At 47.9% G+C, this 24304-nt stretch overlaps 1 protein-coding gene across 3 annotated transcripts; it reads right to left on the reverse strand.

Moving 5' to 3' along the window:
- Positions 1 to 4423: 4423 nt before the first annotated feature.
- SLC25A47 (solute carrier family 25 member 47) lies at positions 4424 to 20987 on the reverse strand. 3 transcript variants are annotated; one of them, XM_068682771.1, is made up of 6 exons: positions 20880 to 20987; positions 8253 to 8296; positions 7900 to 7971; positions 7464 to 7566; positions 6505 to 6778; positions 4424 to 5591 (listed from the first exon to the last, which is right to left on the reverse strand). In XM_068682771.1, exons 5-6 carry the CDS (start codon positions 6767 to 6769, stop codon positions 5305 to 5307), a joined length of 552 nt encoding a protein of 183 aa, XP_068538872.1. In that variant the 5' UTR covers positions 6770 to 6778; positions 7464 to 7566; positions 7900 to 7971; positions 8253 to 8296; positions 20880 to 20987; the 3' UTR covers positions 4424 to 5304. The 3 variants fall into 3 exon arrangements, with proteins under 3 accessions (XP_068538872.1, XP_068538870.1, XP_068538871.1); XM_068682769.1 differs by lacking the exon at positions 20880 to 20987 and adding an exon at positions 19674 to 20868 and having other exon boundaries at positions 7464 to 7646; XM_068682770.1 differs by lacking the exon at positions 20880 to 20987 and adding an exon at positions 14118 to 17365 and having other exon boundaries at positions 7464 to 7646.
- Between the last annotated feature and the right edge of the window lie 3317 nt (positions 20988 to 24304).

Here is a 24304-nt window from a genome sequence, read left to right on the forward strand (position 1 = left end):
GGTTTACTAGACTACGTGTCCTTTGGGGCTACTGGGAGCATGTTTCACTCACAAAGAAATTGGATGTTACAAAGCAGATTACACAGTGACTTATGGATCAATGCAGAAGGAATGGAGATCTGTGAATTAAACATGGGAGAACGAAAATCAGGCTGGTTTTGCTATCTTACTCCTCTTTGACCTGGGGCAAGTCACAGAAATTTCACTGTACCTCAGTTTCTGCAGCTGTTTAACTGGTCTGAATGCCTCTGAAGGGAAGAGGCAATCACAAGGCTATAAAGTTCTTTGATATTCTCAAGTGGAAGATATTAGAGAAATGCAAATTTTAGTTATGAAAATACTAGATGTTAAATCATACTGTGAATATGAAGTTGCAGCTGGACACAGGGATACTTACAGTGCTGCCCTGTCCTGTTCTTCTGCACCAGGTTAAGACAGGGGTACTTACGTTTTAAGATGTATTTAAGAGAGAAAAAATACTTTGTTAAAATACCTCATGTAATATCTCAGTATCTCCTTTCTTATAATGAACTTTAATGTCTGCTATGCTTTTCTGCTATGAAGAAAATCGAATCATTTGCTAATTTGTTTCTGTATGTACAGTGCTGAATGGAAACTATTAGATCTGTCTTCTATTTATATAGAACATACAGTTGCTAGCCCAGACAGCCTTATCTAAATCAAATAAAAATGCCTTTGATAATACAGGTGGGTATTGATGCATGGTATTTGCAAATCATTTAAAACATAAGGAAGGCACTAGAATAAGGTGTGAAAGATTTAAACTTTAACAGGTTCTGTAGTGTGGGGGCTAGTAGACACTTAGGGATTTCAGCATACTTTAAAAAAATAAAAATAAACAATGCACTTTAGTCTGTAAACCCTTGAAGTCAGCTGATTACACTTGAGTTGAGGGAGAAGTTTCACTGACTCGGAGACCTTGCATCAGCCTGTTAGCACATGAAGAATGTGTTGGATTATTTTCCCTTCCCAGCTGTAGCAGTTCTGCAACACAATGCACACATCCTCCCCAGCAACAGCCTGCGTTTCTGAGGTGGAAATGCCTGCTGTATATATGAAGTAGCACTGCTAGTGTTATCATCATATTTGTGCAAGGGACTGAGGGGAGAAACGCAAAGCAAGCTTAGTCCTACTGTGTGTGTTCCAAATGTGTGCTGGAAAGATCAACGCCTAGGTTTTGTCTTTTTCATTACAGTTTACGTGACCTGGTATCACTAATCTAATCTCATGAGCTTTAATATATTAGAGAAAGCGTTTACCAGCCACTACCTCTCTATAACCCATGGGTACAGTATCTTAGTGCTGACAGGTGCTTATCAATAGAAAAGCATTTTTTTTAAGTGTTTGTGCAATTCTTAGAAAAGAAAAATAGCTTCTTAAATACAGTAGCAAATAAACTAATTTGTGGTAACTGTAGACTTCAGTGATGACCTTCTTGTTCTCGCAGTCTGCTCTTTGCTGTTTTTAAGCTATGCATAGAAGATAAGACTTCAAGTGACTTTTAAAGGGCTTTTATAAACACATAATGCAGATTTCTTCCTGAAAACATTATATGCAGAACTGTCCTGCAAGATTTATTTCATTAACTAGGAATTTAGTTACTCAGGAAGGGGAAGTACACTGTAGGAGAAGCAGTAGTGTGTTCTATTCTAATTAAGTATATGGATCAATTTTGTAACACAGCAGTTAAAATCTGCCCTGAAAGTTTTAGAAAGGAAAGTAATTGCAAAATTAATATTTGTTTACTAAGCAAGCCATATGCTTACAAAATGTGCTTCTGAAATGTCAGTTTCTGAGGAGTCTTGGAAAGTTCCTAAATCTGCTGCAATTATAATTAACGTCCCAGAGGTATTTAAAGGTTAAGACAAGGCAGTCTTCAAATGTATGGGTGAAATGTCTAATGACGTTATCAGGCAATGTTCATTACATTTTCCTCAACTTGTAATATTTTGTTTATCTCACTGTAATAAAAATGTAGATAAAAGTCTGTATCAAACTTGTTTGGTAGTTGGTTTTTGTTTTTGTTTTTCTTCTTTTCAACTTTTAACAGGCTTAATTTACTCTGTTTTTCTATTTTTGACCTCTCTTCCTTCCCTTTTAGTTGTTGACTTAGTCACCCCATAGAGTTGGTCATTGTTTTCATGTCCAGTGCCTTTCAAATAGTGAAAAAGGGGGCCTTGTAACCCCATCTATATGGTCTTAACAGATAAACCTCAAATTTCTCCCAGAGTAAGGTAATGAGGGTCGGTCATCCAAAGACTAACAGGTTGCAAGGAAGACTGGATGTTGAATTTCCCCGTGTGCAGCAGCCAGCTCAGAAACAAGGGGAAGTCAATGTGACCTGTTACCACAGTGTTTCTGTAGGTTTGGTGTGAAAGACTTGCACTTAAATGGGCTCCAGCTGTCTGGGGAGCACAGATTCTGAATAGCTTCACTTGGCTCTTCCACAGTCACTAAGAGGAATACTGAAACACGTCTGGATATTGTTAACCACTGTCAGAGAAAACATGAACTATTAGCAGCATGAAGCAAAACGTGACTTCTAAAGAAAAATTTCTTTATTCACGGCCAGCAAGTTTGTTACTGAAAGAAATAGCCTATGCAGAGAGCTATGTGGTATCTTCATTCTGCTGGCTGGCCTTCAGCTGGATATCAGAAGAAATAGTTCTGTGATTATCAGAGAGGCAAATAGAGTAGCTGAAGGTCAAGGTAATACAACGGAATCAGAAAATAAAGCAGCCAAGTTCTGAAATCCCCAAGCCAAGCACCCAGCTTGCTGTATATGTAGTTATTTGCACAATATGTACATTGTGTCATGTTGTTAAACAAAAGTCAGTTCTTATTTATGTGCCTGGGTTTACAGTGCTTACACAGACAATACCTTTGCCTGGGGGTAGTTTATATCAGCGTGAACTAAATGTGGGTTCTTGCTCTACAGCAGGTTGTCAGCCATACCCTGGGTGTGTATTTTTTTTCAGTAAAGGCTTGTGGGACACTGGATTCCAAGCAGTTAGCTTCCTGAAATAAGTTGTCTAAAGATCCAACTTACCTCTAATCCAGTATTTGTTCAGGCCAGGTGAGAACCTGCTTTTATTTGACACTGAATACCTGGGGGCTCACATTTCTCAGCTCCTCTCATTCGCTTTCACGGTTGTTCCCACTGATTTTATAATTCATCTGTAATTCCTACTTCTTGAAACAAGCTGTATGGCAGTTACACCCACAGGAAGAGGCATTTTTAGTCATCTGAGTGCTTGAACCTATTGGGTAATCTGAGCTATTTTTTATTAGAATTTATTTTCAAACCTCAGGCTGACCATAGATGATATTAACACTGCCTATTAATAAATGGTTGTTTTGTCTGATATACAGGCGTATTTTGCTGTCTGTTCACAGGATATAATGCCTGAGAAGTAAAGTCAGCTGAGAATAATATGGTGTAAAGAAACTTGATTCCAGAAAACATCCCAACAGAGCTGGGATAAATCCCTGCCCTACTAGGACAGCACTCAGATGCATCCCTTGTAGAAAGAGGAAAAGGTAGTAGTCTCTTAGGAACCCATCTTAAGAGAAATTCCAAACCTTTAGGACTCAGTTAAATCTTCTGTCATAAGGACTTTAAGATAAAGGAGGTTTGGAGCTGACATCGTAAAGGTATACATGAAGATTCTAGCTTGCTGAGGCTGTACATGCTTTGAGATAGAGTCAGATTCAGTGCTGGGTCTTTCATTTCACTTCCCTGTAAGGTGACATACTCTGCACCTGTCTGGCCTCTTAAACCTGCTCTTGGATCAGCTGCAAGAGCTGGACAAACTCAGGAGACCAAAATTCTGATAATCATTCAACAGCATGGCTGTGGAAAGGTCTAAATAGCAAGTTGAAGGCTTAGACTTCAGGACAGTTCTGGAACTTTTTACAAGTTTATATATGAAAGAGATTGCCTTTATTTTTTCCTAGTAGCATCTGAAATTTTTAAACTTGTCCTTCTAGTACAAGATCCTTTCTTCCATGTCCAGGGTAGCTGCCAAGTCCTGTCTGCTGCAAAATTGCTGTTAGTGTAATCAGCTCTGTGCTATCAACTGCTAAAAGTGCATGTGGATCACCAGGACATCAAAACTGAGTAAGAGAACTCATTTTTAAAAATGATTTTCCTCTTCCCCTCCAAAAAAAGCACATTTCCAACAGGTTCTGATTGGGGAACTGATCCAGCCCACTCCAGAGGTCACCACCCAGGGAGAAAAATGAAGAAAGCAAACATCATTGCTCCTGAGCCAGAACCAGCAAATTAAGATTAAAACCAGATTCCATCAAAATGTAACTTTGGAAAAAAAAAAAAAAAAAAAAAAAAAAAAGCCACTACATTTGGCTGCTCCTGATATGCATTTTAAAGTGAAAAGGGTATGCACATCTTACAGTTTTGCAATTCTTTTTTAACTTACCTAGCTGCCCAACACACAGATTTTATGGCAGTCTCTCTTCTGAGGAGCAAAGCTTTCTTGCATCCACCCCAGCCCTCCTTGCAGGACCAGGGCTGGTTTGGAAGCTCTGGCCACCGCCAGGCATGCGGTGCACCCAGCTGCCAGAAGGGGACTGAGGATCTGCGGCTGGGGACTGCGCTGGGAGAAAAACACGTGATTTCCAGAATTGATGCCTGTTTTCGATTCCAATGAGGCCATTAGGGCGATTATGTAAGCAGACTATCTCTGCCACTCACAAAGAAATGCCAGGAAAAAGCAAGGAGATTCATATTTCAGCTGCTACCAAAGGGATGTAATCGCAGAGAGCTTGGGCAGAATTACAGCTGGGAATGAACAGTCCACCAGCTGTGGCTTGAAGCACAAATATGTAAATTGCTCAATGAATGCCTTACAGGCATTACACATGTAAAAAGGACACACCATATAGCGTTAAATCATACACAAACTGCCTTCAAATTCAGTAGTGAAGGTTGTTTTCTGTGCTGGTAGAAAACAAAATGAAACCTTTCCCAAAATCTGTAAGACTTGCAGCTTTTTAGAGCATAAATATTTGCAAATGTCTCAGCAGCCACAGTATAAATACATTAACAAGATAAAAGGGATGTTGTACACAAATGCAAGACTCCCTGATGAGTTTGTAATCCTGTAAGAAGAAAACAAGGATGTCAGTCACCCGGCGTTGTGCTGAAATGTCCCTGCTTATGCTGTCCATCAGCGGAGAGCAGGGCTCAGCAGCTGTGCGTATGTTGTGCTACAAAAATAAACCAACCTGAACAAAATACACCTCACAACAGTGCTGCACGAGCTACTTTTTGTTTGTAAAATGATCCGTAAATCTCAGTACAGCTTCATACGTGACAAACACCACCATGTTCACAGGAAAGGCCCGAATGCAGTTCAGCCCCAGACCCTTGAAAAGCACTTTCACGCCCTCCTCTCTCACGCTTTGTCTCGCGCAGTGGATGAGGCCCCTGTACTTGTGCTGCCCCGATTCGTCCACTTGCATCCGTGATTTCAGGACGTCCATGGGGGTAGCTAATCCCCAGGCCAGGACTCCAGCAAAGCCACCAGAAAGCAGCACGACCAGGAAACCTGCGGGCAAGAGGGAGGAGCAGTGACCTCCGGCCTTGCACAAGTGTGACTAGAAGTAGCTCAGATTAATTTTCCCCAAACACTTTAACTCTTTCCAAATCTCATGCTACAAGCAATTTTAGGAGCAGGGGAGCAGGCACGGAAGGAGCTGTGAGGCCACACACACTGTATGAATGACTTGGCCTTCCCAGGCCCTGGGCCTGCATCTCCCCTCGTGCCTTGCTGCCATCCCAGCGGGACACGTGGCGGCTCCCCGCAACCAGTGCTCTGAGCCATGGCCACAGCCAGCCCTGCTCCTGCAGGACGATGTGTGAGGGAGCTGGCAGCCTCTTAGATAGCCAGACAAGTGCAGGACAGAGGAGCTGCAGCTCAAAAAGCAAGCTGTGCTTCTGGGATAGATGAGGAAGAGGGAAAGAGGATTCTCTCCTCAAGCTGCTGGCAAACACAAGCTTTTTTTTTTTTTTTTTTTTTTTTTTTTTTTCTTTTAACCTTATGTTTTCCAGCAGCTAATTTTTGTCCAGCTCTTGCAGCTGTGTGATCTCACGCCGACCACGTGGCCCCTCGGTTTCACAGCATTCATCGCAGGCGCTGGTGCAGGGGCAGCACCACTTTACCACCACACGCACAGGTGTGAAGCAGCTGAGAGCAGTCACACCTGCTTCAGCTGGCTCTGCTTATTTCTTTGTCTCTCGGGAAGATGTTCATTGGGGAATGGCACTTATGTGGTCTTGTCTGAAACTGGCTGGTTGCTTTTTGGACCCAAATCAAGGCTGGAAGACCTCAGACCTGGCCCATCATGAGCCCTTCCTGCAGCACACCCGCAGCCCAGCAGCCTGAGATCACAATTTCCCTCCTAGTCCGGTACAAAATAAATCACTTTTGCAGGTGATGCCAGATGCTTGCCCATACCTACCTGGTTTATTTTTCCCAGCTGGCGTGAGCCAGTCACAGAGGGTAGAATAGGTAAGGAAATATATTGCCGAAGAAGAGCAATCCCTGCAGAGCAATGCAGAGCAGCCCTTGTAGAGACCCCCAAAGCCTTCCTCCTTGGCAATCACCTTCAGACAGTGCAGAGACCCTCGGTACTTTGGCTTGGAATTGGGCTGGGCAGATGTGGCAGAAGGATGGGGGTTCCTCTGGGTCTGCATCCGAACTTTAGCCACTTCACTGGGTGCCATCAGCACTACCTGTAATATTAGAGGATGTAACTTAAACCTTCACTTTTAAGCTGTGATCCGCATCCTGCCTGAGCCCTCAGATTGTGTCTCCCACCTTTTCAGGCAATATTGTTTATTATCTAACACCAGCATTGCCTCCACCTGCCTGTGACTGTGTGTGTTTCCTCCCGGGGCAGTGGGGATCCTGGTGCCTGTAGATGCCCACAAACATCCATCTGCCTACAGAAAACTGCTCTGGAGCTGCCCCGCACCATGGCACTGTTTGCTGTGGGTACACATTAATTCCTCTGGGTGACAGCTCCTGCTGCCCCCAGCCCCACAGTGCTGTGGGTAAAAAGTTGCCTTTCTGTCCTTTTTTACAGCCTTTTTGCAGGAAGGTGATACTCACAGGCAGCCCACAGTGACCAGCCAGGTCTTTCTGCCCCTGCCAAAACACCAGCCCATGCTTTGCACACCGACTTACGTCTTTCTTACATAAACCTGCAATTAGAGCCACTGGGAATGTTTGCTGCCTGGGTTGCTTTTCTTCCTTGCTGTTTTGTTTTGCCTTTGCCAAGGTCGCAGAGCAGGACCCCATGAGAAAACAAGCCAGCATCCCGCTGAGCCCCCAGCAGAAAACATCACCGCTTTTCCAGCCCCGTGTGTCTGCGAACAAGACCCCTGGTTGTGCTGTCCTGCTTGGCTGCTTGCCTACCCGCACGGCACCAGCGGCACCTCCAGCCAGGGAAACATCCAGCTTGGAAGGCTTGACGTCGGCAGAGCCATATCGCAGCTTGCAGATGTTACAGAGGAAGTTTCTGTAGGTGCCAAATGAAACGGATGAAATCAGCGACACTGAGAAAACTGATGCAGACACCCCTTTGTAAAATCCCAGAACCTGGTTGGAAACAGAGAAAGAAAGAAAAGAATGGCAAGGGAATGTATCTGCTTGAAAACATTGCGCATTCACTGCTGAGCCAAAGCTTATTTACATCTTACAGATCAGTGGCAAAGCCAAAATTCATCCTAACCCTTCTCCCAGGCAGTGCCTGTATAACTGCTGCCTGTCCTCCCCAAGCTGAGACAGCTCTGCTCCTCTGAAACAAGAAGCCATCCATAACATGTATCAGCAGCTGGTGAGAGGTACTTACTTTTTCTGTCCTGTATGTTTCTTGAATGCAGTGCCAAATGCCTTTGTAATGCCTCTCCGTCTGAATTCTCACCTACAAATACAGGGGCAACTTAGAAATACGGAAGTCAGGTTTAAAAGCCATCAACAAATGCCATAGCAAAGTAGTTAATCAGCCATAAAGTAGCACACACACCCTTAAAAAAATCTTAAAGAGAAAAACAACACAAATAAAACGAAATATGTTGCTGTGACAAAACTGAAAGCACTCAGTCATGGGACTTGTTTTCTGAAAAAAAAAAAAAAAAAAAAGAAAAACAGCCAGATGGGCTATTTGTGTTCAGTCTGTGGTCAAGAAATAGTTTCAACAGGTACCTTCACTGTGTCCAGCGGATACCCCACTGCTGTGCTGAGGCCACCTGAAACAGAGAGATTTTTGGAGACGGTTACCAGCACACACCACAACAGGCCCTTTTCCCCAGGAGGTCACTAAGGGGACAGCAGGGAAATGCAGCTGCAGAGCCCGGCAGTCCCTGGCAGCAGGTTGCTGTCCAGCTCCAGCTCCAACGCCTGAGCCAACAGTGACGGAGCAAAATGCGTGGGTTTCTCTGAGAGATCAAAGCATGCTCAGAGGGTGAATCTGAGTGCCACAGGAATTCTGACAGGAGCAGTAATACCGGGGTGTGAGGCGGGCTGGGAAGAACACAGAAAGCCTCGCTAGCTGCATGCATGCCACCAGCTGCGGGGGCTCTGTGCGGCCCTATGGAAAGGGAACCCAGTGGGAAGGCTGAGGGGATGATCCACAATACTGGGCTGTTTCTGGTCCCCCTCTCAGCTTCAGCACTAAATCCTCTCTGGGCCATGAGCAAGCACCCTTGCAAGAGGAGTGAAACACGAGGGGGCTCTGGAACAATTGTGGCTCTCTAGGCTTGACTTGGAAATATTAAAGAATAAAAGCAATAGTCACAAGGACACTTATTAGAGAGGGGTGATCCCTGGGCACTACAGGCTCTCAGCTACCTGTCTTCTGTCTTGAAGACAGCAGCAGTGCTCCTACTGCCTCCTGCATGCCAGGGACCGGACGCCTCCTGGCTGCACTCCACAGGGAACAGCTGGAGCCCTGGCTGAGGACGTCACTGGGTTTTACACTTTTTCATCAGCACTAATTCACTGGGTTAAGCCTCTGAAGGGCATCTCCCATGCACGCCAAACACTTTGTACACTGCAAAAAGCAAAACAAGGAGCAAAAGCAAAGTTTTGAGGGAAGAGAGAGCCTTACATGGGAGCCCAGGCTGGTGTGGGACAGGGCAGGATGAAGGCGCAGTGAAGGTATACACAAAGCTGCCGTGCCCAGCAGCACACCCTGCATGCAGCATTTCCAGCGTGCTAGGGGGATTTGTCAGCCCTGCATCGACACCCAGCCTCAGCTCGAGACCTTAAAATAGCCACCGGTGCTGGAAGCGCATTAATCCTATCAGACGTCTCTGCCTTGGTGGCAGATGAGGAAAGTGAAGGAGCTGCAGCATGGCCATGGCAACAAGTAGCTCAACCTCCATCCCTGCCTCACCGCCACAGGACAGGGCACGGGGCCTGAGCAGCTAAATTCCTCCCGGTCTATGAATGCCAAGTGAGCTGAGAGGGGATCGTGCTGGGTGACAGCAGTGCTGTACCCCCGTGAGTCATTTACACAGAGATGGAGCTCATGAGTGAGCCTGTCAGGGCAGTCACAGACACAGTGCACAGCTGGAAACAGCCTCCTGGTGACTCCTTCTTAAAAAAATAAATAAATAAAAGTTATTTAAAAATACAGTAGTTGCTGTGGGTGTTTCAGTGAGTACATTCATCTGTGATCACACATGGTGCCTTGGGAGCACTGGAAATGCTGCCGTGTTTTGGGGAAAAGCAGCAGCTGTTGGTGGGAGTCACTGGGAAGCAATCCTGAAGTGCACAACTCAGAAAAAAAAACAACGAACAGCACCCTGCTTTCAGGAAAATGAGGGTTGTTCTGCAAGAGACTTTGTCTGCCCCCAGATAAATAACAGCAAAGGTAAAAAAAAAAAAAAAAAAGGCCAAGAAATGACTTTCTGTATTTCTGGACCAAACTGAGGGAAGGTTGGAAGAGGGGGGAGCACATGTAACCCAGCTGGAAGGACTGGAGCAGCCACAGCAGTGACAATGCACCGAGTCACCCAGGGCCACCTGCCCCGTGCCAGCTTCCTGGCTGGCAGCAGGCAGCAAGCACGGGTTTGTTTGCCCCAAACCAACCTGATTCGCTCTGCTGCTCAACCCAATGCACACCTTGGTTCAAGGACTGACCAAGTGGGGGGAGAACATAAAGGTGAATTTCTCACTGCCTCCACCAAAGTGGAGGCGCGAGCCCCAACACCTCTGAGCAACCAGGGCCTCCTGTGAACTGTGCTCCCTACGAGCCAAGGCAGTTAAGAGTTAAGAGCCAAGGCAGTTAAGAGCCAAGGAGCCCAGCCAAGTCTGTCAAAGGCTGAGGAGGAAGGGCTCCGCACAATGTCACCTGATATTAATAGCCTGGGACAAAGATAGCATGACCCATACATGCACTGTCTGCGGGGCAGAACCTGGCAGAACCTAGCGTGCATACAGGGAGAGGGGTCCTATGGGGCACCCGGGGACTAACACCCCTCAGCTGTGAGGGAAAGAGATGGCAGAGCCAGGTGAGGGATCCCCAGCGGGATGCAGGGAGCTGCTTCTCACACCTACTGCATTGGGACGTTCTCAGGTACTGAGCAGGGGCTGCAGATTCCCCAACGCACACATCCCAAAAGCAGGTAGCTCACCTTCTCTTCACAATCAGGCCACTTTGGCCAAGAAACTAAAACAAGGAGGGATCCTGGTCACTGTAATAGCAGGCAGCAGAGAGCAAGTAGCCCCACACAGAGCCCACCGACCTGCAACAGCTCCCAGCGGGGGCACAGTCCTGGCTCCAAGACCCTGGAAGCAGCAGGGATCATGGCCTTGTGCTTTGGATGGGTAGAGAGCAATTTCCAAAGGCCTTTATGTTGTGAAGAGTTGAGGCATAAGAACTGTCCCATACCCTCAAGAAGCTGGGCTCCTTCCAGTAACGTGACCCTGGCTGTGGTCAGCAGGGCTGCTTTAGCTGTAGGGACAAGGAGACAGCGTGTTCCCTCCATAGGTGGGCTATTTTATCTGCCCTTGGGCTGCGTGTGCCCGCTGTGTAACCTCACAGCAGGGTGCAGGGAAGCCAGGGTGTGCAGCAGCTCTGCCACCCTGTTGGGGCGGTGCTGGGTGACTCAGCTGCCCCATCCCAAATCCCTGCTGCTGGGACGAGTGTCGGGTCACCCCCAGGTCAGCAGTAGCCCCAGGCATCGGTACACATCCTCTGCCAGGTGTGGGCTGCTGCAGGAGCAGGGCTAGAAAACACACATGGGGAAATTCAGACTGGAAAGGACATCAGGAGATTTCTGGTTCAACCTCTTTCTCAAAGCATAGCTGGCTTTATTGGCTGGGAAGGATATCCTTGCAGATAACCTGCTTTCCGGGGCATCCCATTTATTGGTTATTGAAAGTCTCCATAAGCTTGCTTCTCACATGGTGTTGTCTCCTGGAGGCACAGCAGCAGCTCACTGCTCTCCAGGCTGAAGATGCTGACCCTGTCCCATGGACACAGAAGCAATAGCTCGGAGCAGATGCACAACAATTGTGCAGGTGCCTGAGCCAGGCTGGGTGGTTACGTGGGTTTCAGAAGGGCAGCATCTCTGCTGCTTTTCTGAGGTGCTCAAGCCATGCTTTGTCCAAAACACTCTGAAAACAGATCTGGGTCACAACTCTGTGGCTAACAAGGCCAAGTGCAAGGTCATGCACCTAGGCCAGGGCAATCCCAAGCACAAATACAAGCTGAACACAGAATGGTTTGAGGGCAGACCTAAGGAAAGGGACCTGGGGGTGGTGGTTGTTGAGAAGCTTAACATGAGAAGGCAATGTGTGCTTGCAGCCCAGAAAGCCAACTGTATCCTGGGCTGCCTCAAAAGCAGTGTGGTCAGCAGGGTGAGGGATGTGATTGTCCCCCTCTGCTCTGCTCTCGTGAGACCCCACCTGGAGCCCTGCACCCTGACCTGGGGCCCCAGCAGAAGAAGGACATGGGGCTATTAGAATGAGTCCAAAGGAGGGCCATGAAGACGATCAAGAGGCTGGAGCACTTCTCCTATGAGAACAGGCTGAGGGATCTGGGGTTGTTTGGCCTGGAGAAGACAAGGCTTTAGGGAGACCTTATAAAGGCCATCCAGTACCTAAAGGGGGTGTACAGGAAAGGTGGCAAGGGACTCTTTATCAGGGAGTGGAGTGCTGAGGCAAGGGGAAATGGCTTTAAACTGAAAAAGGATAGAAGAAATTATTCACTCAGAGGGTGATGAGGCACTGGCACAGGCTGCCCAGAGAGGCTGTGGATGCCCCATCCCTGGAGATGTTCCAGGCCAGGCTGGATGGGACTTTGGGCAACCTGGTCTGGTGGAAGGTGTCCCTGGCCATGGCAGGGGGTTGGAATAAGAAGGTCTGCAAGGTCCCTTCCAACCCAAGCCGTTTTTTGATTCTGTGATTCTATTGTGATCTGTGTTGCCTCTTGAGTAGTTTGATGCACTTCAGTTGGGTTTGCAGCCTCCTTGGGAACACAAAAACTGCTTCAGCTCTAACAAACACAAACTGTGAAGTAAAGTCATCACCGCAACATCCCAGTTCCCACAGAAAAGTTGTCCCAGCCCTGGAAGCTGTCCCATGTTGGGGTAGGCCCTGGTGCCTGGTTACCTTGAAGAAGCCTTTGTGCAAGCTCCCAGCAGGGAACAGTGCAGCAGCAAACAGCCCTGCCAGGAAAAATGGCGTTATACATCTTAGAAAAAAAATGAGCTGGACACAGATGAGAAGATGGAAAACCCTGCTCTCAGACAGCCTGGGGTCAGTGAAATGTGTTAAGACAAGCAGGCCCTTTCCTGGTCCCAGGTAGAGCCGCAGCCAGCACCCTGTCCAGCTGAGCCCGTTCCCAGGGTGCCCAGGGGAGATGCTCGGTGTGCAGCCGGGTGGCACACAGCTGGTGCTGGGCAGAGGGCACTACAATTAAGTTTATCCTTAAGTGGCTCAGCTGCAGCTGTGCCAACAAAAGCAAAGGTCTCCAACCATCAAACACGGCCCAGCCCAGCCATTTACATCACCCATCAGGGGAGGTTTGGTGAATCCCTCTGATTTCCTCAGCAAGGAAAGAGGAGAGGGACGAGCTGTCATGGAAGGGGTTGGCTGTATCCCCCTCTCTCAGGGGGGGCCCTTCCCAAACTGGGTCCCCCAGCACCCCAGGAAGGCCAAAGCCTGGAGCAGCCGGCACCTCCAGGGCTGGATGCTGCTGAGACACCAAGCTTCACCCTGCTTACACCAAGAAGCAAAAAGGGGCAGCAGGGCAAAAGTCATCCCAGTTCAGCAGCTCTGACGTGCAGGTTTGGGCTGGGCCTCCCAGCCACGTGGCCGGGTTACCTGGCCCCTGGCATCGGCAACCCCAAGCCTCTTGTCCTGGTACTTGATGCCAGGCTAGATCTGGCAGGCAGATTTCAGAAGAGATATGAGCCCGGTGCCTATATGTTGTGGTTTAAAATAAAGCTGGGTTTGAGCAGCATGTGCTCTAAAAATGTCTGAAATGAAATAGCACATTTCTCCTTTTCCTTTTTTGAAGTGCAGCTAACCTATTTTCTCCCATACTGAAGCCTGCTACGTAACACGCCCGCACAGAAATAACCACAGCAGCTGCCAGCGCATCTCAGCCCGAGACCACGCACATGCCATTCGCTCAAACCTTCCTGGCTGCGACAAAGCCAAGCCTCCACCCCTCCCACCTCACCAGCCGTGTCCTCAGCCCCCCCTTGTCCTCAGCATCCACAGCCAGCCCCTGCCAGGACCCCCTTGGCTACACTGGGATTTACTGCCTGGGCTGTACCCGCTGCTTTGTGTCCGCACGCAGCGTGTCCCACTTCGTCTCTCGTTCCCTCCTGCTGGAATCAGGGAGCAGATTGCAGGGCAATGACCTCAGACAAGGTAATTTCAGCACGCTCTCTGCCCTGATGACATTGCCCACTTGTTAAAGCAGGAGAGGGTTTCACCAAGCAGCCCCCGCGGAAAGACTCCCGGCTCTGCCGCTGCGATCTGCCCGGTGGCTTAGCAGCAAGGAAACACAGCTACCCGCTTTCATCAACAAGCACCACTTTATTTATTTACCTCCGATGGCCCCGGCAATGAAATCCATCCGGACCGAGTCTGCTGCCTTAATTACCCTGAACAAGCGTTAGGGAGGTGGAAGAAGGGAGGATGCCGGCTCTGCCTTCCCCGAATCCTGCAGGTCCTTCAGAGACGGTGTGCTCTGCGATATGAATCACCTCCCTGCTGCCTTCTCTTGCCGCGGGGGATTGTGAGCCCTGTGGATACTTGATGAATTTGTACACTGGAGGCAGGGACAGGAAGGCTGGAGCTGTTCCAGGAACACAGTGAATAAGTAATCCCCCGAACCCTGCAACGCTGCGCCAGAGCCTTTCTGCCTGGAAAATCACAAGGGGTGGTGCCTTGCAGGGTAAGGCTGGCTGTGAAAGGGCCATTTCCCATTGCACTCATTAACCCCAGCAGACAGCCTGGCTCGGGTTTGACGGAGGACACTCTCACCCTGCATCACGAAGAGGCAGCACCGTGGCTGTGTAGGAGATGCGCCCCCATCCCTCCCTCCTGACGGAGCAGACCCCCTTCCCATCAGGGAATCCCTCCCCAGGGAATTTTCCTTGGATGCCCTCCCCACACAACTGGCCCTAAAGCCCTACCCACAACCCCATAAACGATTACCTACTACTCATTGTGGATGCACGTATCCAGCAATACTTCCTAGCACACATGAAGCTCACAGCAATGCCATATTGCCTTTTTTCTCTCTCTTTTTTTTTTTTTTTTCCTTTTTTTTTGTGCAAGAGCCCTGCACTGGAGGGCTGCCATGTGTGTGCAGAAGAGGTTAAGTTTTGCCCCCAATGAACCTGAAAGTCCTGATGCAGTGAAGGGCTTGCCAAGCCGTGACCTGAATTGTACTTCTCCTGATGAGGTTTCCCCGGGTCAGAGCCAAGGCATTTTGGCAGCAAAGTGAAAAGAAATTTCACGGCTGCTGCCCCCCTGGGTTGGCTTCACAGAGGAGCCGAGGACTTTCATCCCCAGTGCTAAGTCTCCTGCACATTTCACAAGACCCTGTTTCTCTCTGAAGTGTATGCTCTGGAAGTGTCAGTGACATATAACACAGATTACTGTGAGAGCTTGGATTTTCTGGGAACCAAAAATTAAAGGATTTTTATCAGTTTGTCTTCTGTGATTTCTTATGCATCTTTTCCTGCACACACGCTACGCTTGATAGAACATACTTTATTCTCCAGTGCAATGTCATGTGAGGACAGCAGAAACTTAAAAACAGAAGTAAAATATTACCTAGAGACAGGGCAATGTAGCTGCTGAAACACACCAGGTTATTCAGCAGCCCTCCCTTGTTGCTTCTGGTGACTGTGCTGGAGCTGTTCATGGTGCATCAGCAGCCTGTACATGCCAAGTGTGGGGAAAGGTGCTGCTTCCACTCCTCATACTACAGTATTACATCCCTGTGGCCCCCCTCCAGCAGCGGGACAGGGTGTGGGACCTGGCATCTCGGTGACACATGGGGACAAGGACCCTATGGGTGGGCAGCCAGGGAGCCTGCAGCCTGCGGTACCTGCAGAGAGCAGCGTCCTCAGGACCACCGGTTAGACAAGGGTGCTTGGTGTCACTTTTCTGGGAGCTGCTTCCAGGCAAAGTGAAGAAACTCATGACGTTCCCACCATGAAAAGTGCCACCATGTGTTCCTCCCATCACATGTCTGGGGGCTTTGTGGGGGCGGGGATTTTTCTAGATACTGCAGTGACTGACGCAACCCCAGCGAGAAAATAGAGACTGGCTGCCTGAAGTATTAGGGCTAATAAATATTTCCCATGAAACGGTGCAACAGCCAAGCAAAATTTACACCTTCTTCAGCTCTGAAAACTTCTGAGACTGATAAACAAACAAACAAACAAAACCTTTCCCTTCCAACAGGAAAGTAACCGCTTGTTTTGTTTCCCTTCACTGACACCAATGTTTCAATCAAAATGTCTGTTATGCACGGCACGAAGCAAACTCTAGATTCAAGCCCTTGGATAACCTTCAGTCATTTTGGCGAAGTGCACCAGGAGGAAACATTTCCCACATGCCTGGAACTGCTCTATAAACTGTGTCTCAGAAGAAGGCCGTCTGAAAGAGGGACATTTTGGTGCTCGAGACGTTTCCCCTCACCCCACGAGGCTGCCGCTGAGGGCAGCCAGCTCTGGGAGGACACGAGCACAGAGCTCCGTCATGGACAGCCTCACGGGCTCTTAGCAGAGTAATACAAGCCCTGAGGAATGTCACAGCAGGAAAATGCCTCTGCTACTGTAGTCTCCAGCCCTTCTTCCTGGGTGTGTGGCCACCCACACCCGCTGCCGTCCCCTTCAGCCACGTGTGAGTCACGCAGCCCGGCGGCCATGTGATGGACACGAGGGCAGAGCCCTCTGCAACTGCAGCCCCACGCGAGGGGTGAAGCATCCGTACACCAGCAAGTACAGAGGAAGTAATTCAGAGTGAAGGAAATCCCATCAGAGACCTGTGTTATTGTATACGCTGTCACCTGCTAGCACTCCCTGATCAGCAGGTAGCCGACCACTGCTTGCTTTCCTCTTGAGACGCAGTTGCAGGCTGCAGGGAGGAAGGCACCAGCCCCACAGTCCAATGGTGTGGTGAGGGCTCTTCTTGTCCCCACAAGGTTCCTGCACTGGTGGGTACTGGGATTGGCAATTCTCCCTCCTGTCCTTGCAGACACCCAGTACAGACCAACGCCCTCCTAAGGAGAAAGGTCCTAGGGCAGCGATTCAGCCTCCTGTGCCAGGAGTCCCCCTAGAGACACAGAGCACTGTCCTGTGCACCTTGCGGAAGGAGCTTCCTCCTTCATCCCCTCTTCTCCAGGTTTCAGAGAAACATCAGCTCCCAGATGCCAGCCTTGTTAGAAACACACATCAGCATTCAGCCCTCTCAATACCATGGATCAACAAAGACAGCCCCAAAAATGCAGCCCAAAGCTATCTTGAATTCTCAGGGAGATCTTCAAGTTTCTCTTCCAGAAGACCAAATGTGAGCCATTCCTGTTGTCCTTTCATCCAGGGAACACAATATCTAAGCACTGGCATAGATCGCTGCTACTCCAGCCTGCACTAAACATCATGGGCCACATCTATGCAGAGCAAGTGCCTGGTCTCAGCCCTGGTGGTCTCAAAGCACACCCTAGGAAGTCTGATATGTACCACAAACACTTTGATCCTTTACAGGAGGCAGGACTCTGCTAGAAATAGCTCAAAAGTCTTTTCAGAAGCAAAGTGTTTAGAAGTGATTTGTTCAAAATGGGTGAAGAAGCAGTGTGGAAGGTGCTGTCAGATGACAAGACAGATCTGATGATATGAAGCAATCTGCAAATTATGAAATGAAGTGATAGAAAAGAGAGGAAGAGCTTAGTTTCTGCACAGTACGTGATGGATGAAACGCTCCATTTGCTCGCAGGAGGAGGCAGCTGCCTGCCCACCCAGACAGGGAACGGCACCATGGTCAAAGCAGCACCCAGGTTAGAGGGCTGCTACGAGAGTATGGAGCAAAGGCAAAGGTGGATAGAGGAGGCTGTAGGTGGGTAAGCAATGGTAAGTGGCATGTTTTAGGTGAGACATAACAGCAGGAGCATCCCTCTTCTTCCTCAGACTGCTCCCAGGACTTTTCCAGCTCCATCCACCCTGCAAAGTGAAAGAGAAGCCAGTCCTCTCGCCTCTGCAACCACCTGCTAGCTCATTGAGCCAGATCTGATGAGAAAACATTCCTGCCTTACTGCATTTTCTCTTCCCCTTGCACTGCCTAGTATCACACTCGCATGCATGCCCACCAACTCCTCCCCAGTTCATTTCAGAAAACCCTTCAGTGCGGAGGCTGTGCAAACATCACAGCCCCGCTACGTCACCGGGCTGTTTGCAAATTGCAGGAGGGGGAAGAGTGACACCAGCACTATGAGCTGCAGGTCCTGGCACTTGGCTTGTGCGCTGGTGGGTGGAAAAGGGGGTGGGACCTCTTGGCTCCCGCTGCGCTTCAGATCAAATTGTCTCATTGTGCTTTATCTTGGGTATTAATGAAAAGCCAACAATGCCAAGGACTCATGTATTTGCTGCAGAGCTTTTATATCAAGACAAACAAAACCAGCAAGGAAGCCACTCTGAGCATTGGCCATTGCATTGCTTTTAGCCAGGTATAAATGATCGGTGATTTTGCCTCCAGAAAGCTGATAGGAGGATGTAATGTTTCTGCACACATTTCCCAGGGAAGGGAAGATGATGCACTCCCACAAGGGAGGTGAAGATGATGATTGCAAGTGATTAAGAAGTGACACAGATTTATTGCGTGGCTTTGGGCAAGTCACTCAATCTCTCTGTAACTAATCCTCTCATCAGCACAACCAGTGTGCGCTATTCCTGCAGCCATGAAGCCACTGCAAGGATTTCAGGCTCTTGTCAGACATCTGTCAGCCACTATTCAGGAGTAAATCATGGGAAAAGGTGGAAATACCAACATTAGCACCCCCCCTTCACAAACTCCCATGGTTCTCGTGGTTCTTTTTAATGTTGTATAAATCCTCCTCTCACATTCTAATCTTTACGATAAGGAGGAAAGGTGACAGTGCACCATCTCAGCCAGAGCCTGTACAGGACTTCATGCCAGATGAGAGTGATTGCACTTTGGAAGGGCTGTGATGGAGGAAGGGAATGGCAGGACAGTTATTGACTTCCTAATTACATGCTGAGCCACCTTCCAACGTCTTGCACATTTTCTGCACTTGAAGAGAAGGTGTAGCCAGTGACCTGGCAGCAGGTTTGGGAAGCCAGGAGCTCCCTCCCCCTGCTCCCACAGCAGGGAGTCTCCCTTTCCGTCTCCTTTTACCCACCTGGCAATAATACACTATTTATTTGTCATGACAATATTAATACACAGCCCTCAAACCTTTCATGAGCAGCAGGAGTCGTTCAGTTGTTTGGCTGCAAAACATAGCTCTGGTAGGAGCAGTGGCAAGCACCAAGATCCACTGATGATGTTGTTGCAGAATCTGTGCTCTCTCCAGTGTCTGTGGATTTGCCTTTTTCCCAGTGCGTGCATCCCCACAGAGACCTCAGACCTCTGCTTTACAGCAGTGAAAAACATATGGGAAGCTGTGTTATTTTGACTAGCCTGCAGCCTTTCTTCCTGTCTGAACTACCTGATCTGATATGATTTAATAACCTCAACACTTCCTGGAAACTCAGAAGAAACCCCAGCTCTAGAACTATAAACCATTATTATTTAGGAGTTTAGCTGCTGAAGTCACATGGGAAAGATTGTTATAAAGATACTTAACTGCCAAAACTGGCACCAATGTGTTCAGAAAAGAGAATGTTTTTTAAATACCAGCATCATTATGAGCTTATGCTAAGACAGGATGTATACAGAGAAATTTAAGAAGATTTTTATCTTGCAGGAGCAGAGAACAAGTGAAATTATGCTGAATTAATTATTGTATTCAAACAAAAATAAAGCACCTCCCTTAAAAACTATGCTGCAAAGCAAGTTTAATGCCCGTGAAGATCCCCATATAGTTGTAAGTGAAGAGTTCCTGGTACCCACACAAGCTTGATCGATATTCACTCAGGGATGTCTGCCATAAATCTTTGCAGCAGAGTACACAATCCGCGTAGAAATACTGACCTATTTCATCAGCCACCATTCAATTATGTGCCTCAGATATTAATCTGACCTTTTCCATGGGCTCAAGCTGGAGAAAAATCGAAGACTAAGCCAGCAGTTTGCATAGCCTGTTCAGTAACACCCCCGGCATTAGCAAGGAACACTCAGACTCTGGGGCTAACAGCATTAGTCTCTGAATACCACATGAAGTTCACAGCCTCACTTATCACCCTTTGTTTGTCCTTTCCTTGGCGTCTGTTCAGGAGCTGTATGAGTGCCTGTCATGTGGAGTACTTGGGAAGTTTCCACAGAGGTGCATTAGTCATGCTGTTAGGCTTGTTCTTTCAGTTTCTGAGAAATAGGTGCCTTTTGTGTGCCACAAATGCAATAACAACCATATTCCATATGGAGCTGGATGCCGGGCAGGAAGCTGTCTTGAAGACAGGCCAAGAAATGTCTGTCCATACACCTTAGTGGTATTGCTTTACAACATATTCCCACTTTTTTTTTTTGCTCTCCCTTCTCATGCGTTACTGACTGGTGCATCATACAGTGCGCCTACACCATGAAGTAACTTAGCATTTTGCTTCTGCCAGAGACCTGGTCTCCCAGAATCGACTTTGCATGTGGATATGAAGCATGCCAGAGGATTTCAAGTACACAGTGTTGCAAGTGTATTTGTATAGCTGCTGGCAGCGAAAAAACATTTGCTTCACAGAAAGGTTCCTGTAAGAACAGGCTGGCTTGAAAAGACGGACAGGAGGCAGGCAGAAGTTCTCCTCCTATCTCTGCCTCCTCATCTCCTAGGAATTAAGGACAAATCATTTTATCTGTGAAATGGGCACAACTGCACATTTCTGCTTCACCAAAACAGCCTGAGGCTTAGGTTATATTGTTTGTAAGTCCAGACTGGAAAATGCTATAAAGATGCCAGCTACTGAGTTCTCTCTTCTTTTTCTGGGTGATTTCTCAACAAGCTTTGGTTTTGCTCACTGTCACCAGTAACAAGTGTATCTGCCGAGTGACTGGCTAATATACAGAGGAAGGGATGGGTAAAGCTACTCAGCTGACAGTTACTAAATCAGGTAACGGGACTCAGCTCACACCCGCTTATCTCAGTGTGCCTCTCCGTGGTGGCTGGCATCTTAAAACTGTGCTGCCAAATACCTTAGTGCTTGCTGGAGCCCTGCTCTCCATATCTGTGGCTGCATGCAGATGCAAAGTGTCCCGTGCTTTCTCCAGGAGAGGCCAGAAGCAAACAAACTCGTTCCACCTGCAGCAAACAAAAAATATAGCCCTCATAACAGCTCAGGTGCTTTGGACCTAACTCCTTCCCCAAACGCACATGCAAAAATAATTACCATGTCTTGGAAAGCCATCGTAGCACCAGCACAGGCCTGAGAACACAGGTGAGACCTATGAAGAGAGAAGAAAAGACCCAGCATGAAGGGTGGAGGGAGGTGTTTGTGTGGGGTCACCTGCCCTCATTAGCTGGCTGCTTAAAGAAACATGACAAAAGGGGAAAAGACAGAGCAGTTTATTTCCCAGAATTCAATATGCACCTTTGTGCTTGAAATTAAAGGTAATGCTGACTCTGGGCAGCTTTTTTCCTGTTTTGTGGCTTGCTCGTTTCTCACCTGCTCCCAGGGGAGCACCAGGGGGATGGCTATGGACTGATATTTTAAACAAGGGGCAAGACAGCTGGCTATGAGCAGGGATGGATTCTTCCTCAGGACGGCCAGATGCTGACCATTTTAGCACAAGTTCTGCTTCTTCCCCCTACCTTTCCCACAGATGGGTGCACTGGAAACCAACTCCCTGAACTAAACACACTGTGCACACTTCGCAGAGGCTGAGACAAGGAACAGGAGGCATGCGTCAGACCTTGGCCCCTGTTGCTTAGAGCTGTGAGGGTCCTGCTTTCCAGAGGGAAAAGTGCGTCCAGTAATAAATGTGTTTCCACTTCACTGGGATAAAGCATGGAAAGTTGGAGCTATACCAGTCTTTTCAGGGCAGCTTGCAGCTCACAGCACACCAAGCCACCCCCATCTCTGCCTCTCTGGAGCTCAGCACCCCTGGGGCTGAGGGGTCTTACAGTCTGGGATCCCGAGCGGGACATCTGGGGGTGTCTCCAAGACCCTGCCTGTCAGCAGGTCTGTAAGCAAAGCAGCTGTTTCATCAGCACTTGACTCTTGTACAAATGGATCAGTTGCAGCTCATGCTTTTAAATACCTGTCTTATCAAGGGATTTTATCAGGCTGGGAAGTTTCAACATTTGATATACAGTACCTTTGAAGCCAGTGGGATAGTAACATCAGAGAAGACCCTAAAGCCATCCAAGGTCATAAAGTTAATGGATAATAAAGACGTTTAGTCCACTACAAATAACACCATAGCTGCTCTGCCTTCAAAGGCAGCTGCTTCCTGAGGATTTGGAGTATCCTAATGACCTGAGTCAGTAACATAACTCCCAGTGGTGCTATGAATGCAACAGCGTTTAGGAAAACTAAGAGACTGGACATGGATCCACACAAGCTCAGTGACTTTACATGGAAAAGACAGTGGGTGTTTCCACAAAGTACCTCAGCTTCTAAGGTCTTCTTTCATACTTAACATTGCATCCTAGTCTTTCTCTTATTTCACTGTTTTGGTTTATTTGTTGTTGCTTAAGATGGTCAGCCACTTGGTGAACCACTAGCTGAACTTTAAGCCTGGTTGTGTTGGACTTTGCAAAATGAAAGATTTTCTTTTCAAGAAGTTTGCTAGTGTAGATGCAACACTCATATGGCTGCGTGCTCATGGCCACCCACCCAGGTTCACATCATAAGCAGGGTACAGAGAGATGCTGCCTCTGACGCTTGATTCGTAGAGCCAAAGTAGGTGTTAGAAAGGAGAAGTGCAGCCCCAGCCCCAGCTCAAAATAAAGAGAGAACTAGAGAAGTGGATGAGTTGCTCTGGATACTGTCATGAGCACTGAAGTTTTGATGATGTAGTGATGCTTTAGCTTAGGGAAAAAAAAAAAAAAAGAAAAAAAAAAAAAACACCAATGGCAAAGGGAATATATGAAAGGAAATTCTCCTGACAGCTGATCCCAGAGCTGAACAAATCCCAGTGAAACTCTGGGGAGAAAACAGAAGACCCCCCAGTCCCATCACTCTCCATATTGTAGTGGGAGATGTCTGCTGGGACACTGCCAGTTCTTGTTGCCAGACTCACAAACAAGATTTCAAGATTTTATAACATCTGGATCAACACTATGTATTTTATTGCACTCTACCGATACCAGGATTTTTACAAGATTATCATAACCTCACGTTTCTGTGCCATTCCTAACTTGCTCTGTTTTTGCCCTTTCTCTGTGTTTCATTTACCTGCAGCATTAATCCTGCCCTGATGCTTCTTTTTTCCTCCACCTCTCCAAATCTCTTCCTCTCCCTACCTACTCTCCCACTTCCCATTTCCAGGTGTCCATGGAGTTCACCTTCTCCCAGATCTTGCCTGGGTGCCACCAAGGTCAAAATGAAGCTGACAGTGATGCTTCTTGCGTGAGAACCAAGTGAGAACTGTGCTCCTGCCTTGCCCTCCAGCACCAGCCACAAAGCCTCTTCCACCTGCACAGCCACAGTTCAGACTGAAAAGGCAATGGGACAAAGGGAACAAGGTCTTTTAAGGATGACATTAAACTATAACTAATCTTTTCTCTCAGGCCGTGTGGGCTGGTAGGCCCTCTCTTTGGTGAGTTCACATTTCACTGTCCAGCGAGGTTGCTAAATCCTTCCCAACAAGAAATCAAGGAAAGCACAAGCTTTCCTCACCCCAGCTCTCCAGGGAACTGTGCTTGGCTCTGCCTCAGCAGAATGAAAGGGAAGACAGCCACAGCTGAGCTGGATCCATGGAGCCTGAAGGGCACAAGAGCTCCCACCAACGCCTGAGTCACGCCGTGAGCCGGAGGCGTCACGCATCAGCGGGGCGGGCACAGGATCAGACACAGCTGCTGAACTGCCTAGAGAAACAGCGTGAGTGAAAAGAGACATCAAATATGGGTTTGTATGAGTATCAGTAAGCTCTCTTCTGCAAAACTGTATCTTTACTGCATGCATGAGGCCCTGGATCAATAGGCAAAACATCTGGCCTAAGTAATAGTGACAAATGGTGAGAGCTGTATGACTTCCTCCCTTTTATCACAGAGCTCCTACAGGCATCACACACAAATACAAGCACCTACACAGGCTCACAGCTGTTGTCCTCCCTACAGGGAAGCTCAATAACCTCACTTTATCCATAAAGTTTGCCTCACAAACGTAACTTAAATGGGAAAAAAAAAAAATATCCAAGGAAGAAAAAACGAAGAAAAGAAAACACCACTGTGGGATCAAGTCCATGTTCATCCCTTGGTCAACCAACTCTTGAGGTCTCAAACTTTTTATCAATGAGCCCTCGATGTTCCCTTTGCTAACTTACAGAGTGCCCCCACCCTCTGCAACTTGACGTCTGTGCCTGCCATAGTGGGGTTTGGTAGCGTTAAATGAATCTTATTACAAACAGCTTGAGCATGCAGGGACAAGACAGACCTTCACAGATTACAGCAGCCT

Source organism: Anas acuta, chromosome 5, assembly GCF_963932015.1.
Source record: "Anas acuta chromosome 5, bAnaAcu1.1, whole genome shotgun sequence".
NCBI classification, from domain to species: domain Eukaryota; kingdom Metazoa; phylum Chordata; class Aves; order Anseriformes; family Anatidae; genus Anas; species Anas acuta.

Coding starts and splice junctions, on each gene's coding strand:
- SLC25A47 (XM_068682769.1), bottom strand. CDS start 19,752: ATGGTGGCTGATGAAATAGGTCAGTATTTCTACGCGGATTGTGTACTC. Junction 8,297..19,673: donor TTTATGGCAGACATCCCTGA/GTGAATATCGAT, acceptor TCTCTGTTTCAG/GTGGCCTCAGCACAGCAGTG. Junction 5,592..6,504: donor AGCTGGGAAAAATAAACCAG/GTAGGTATGGGC, acceptor TCTTGCCCGCAG/GTTTCCTGGTCGTGCTGCTT.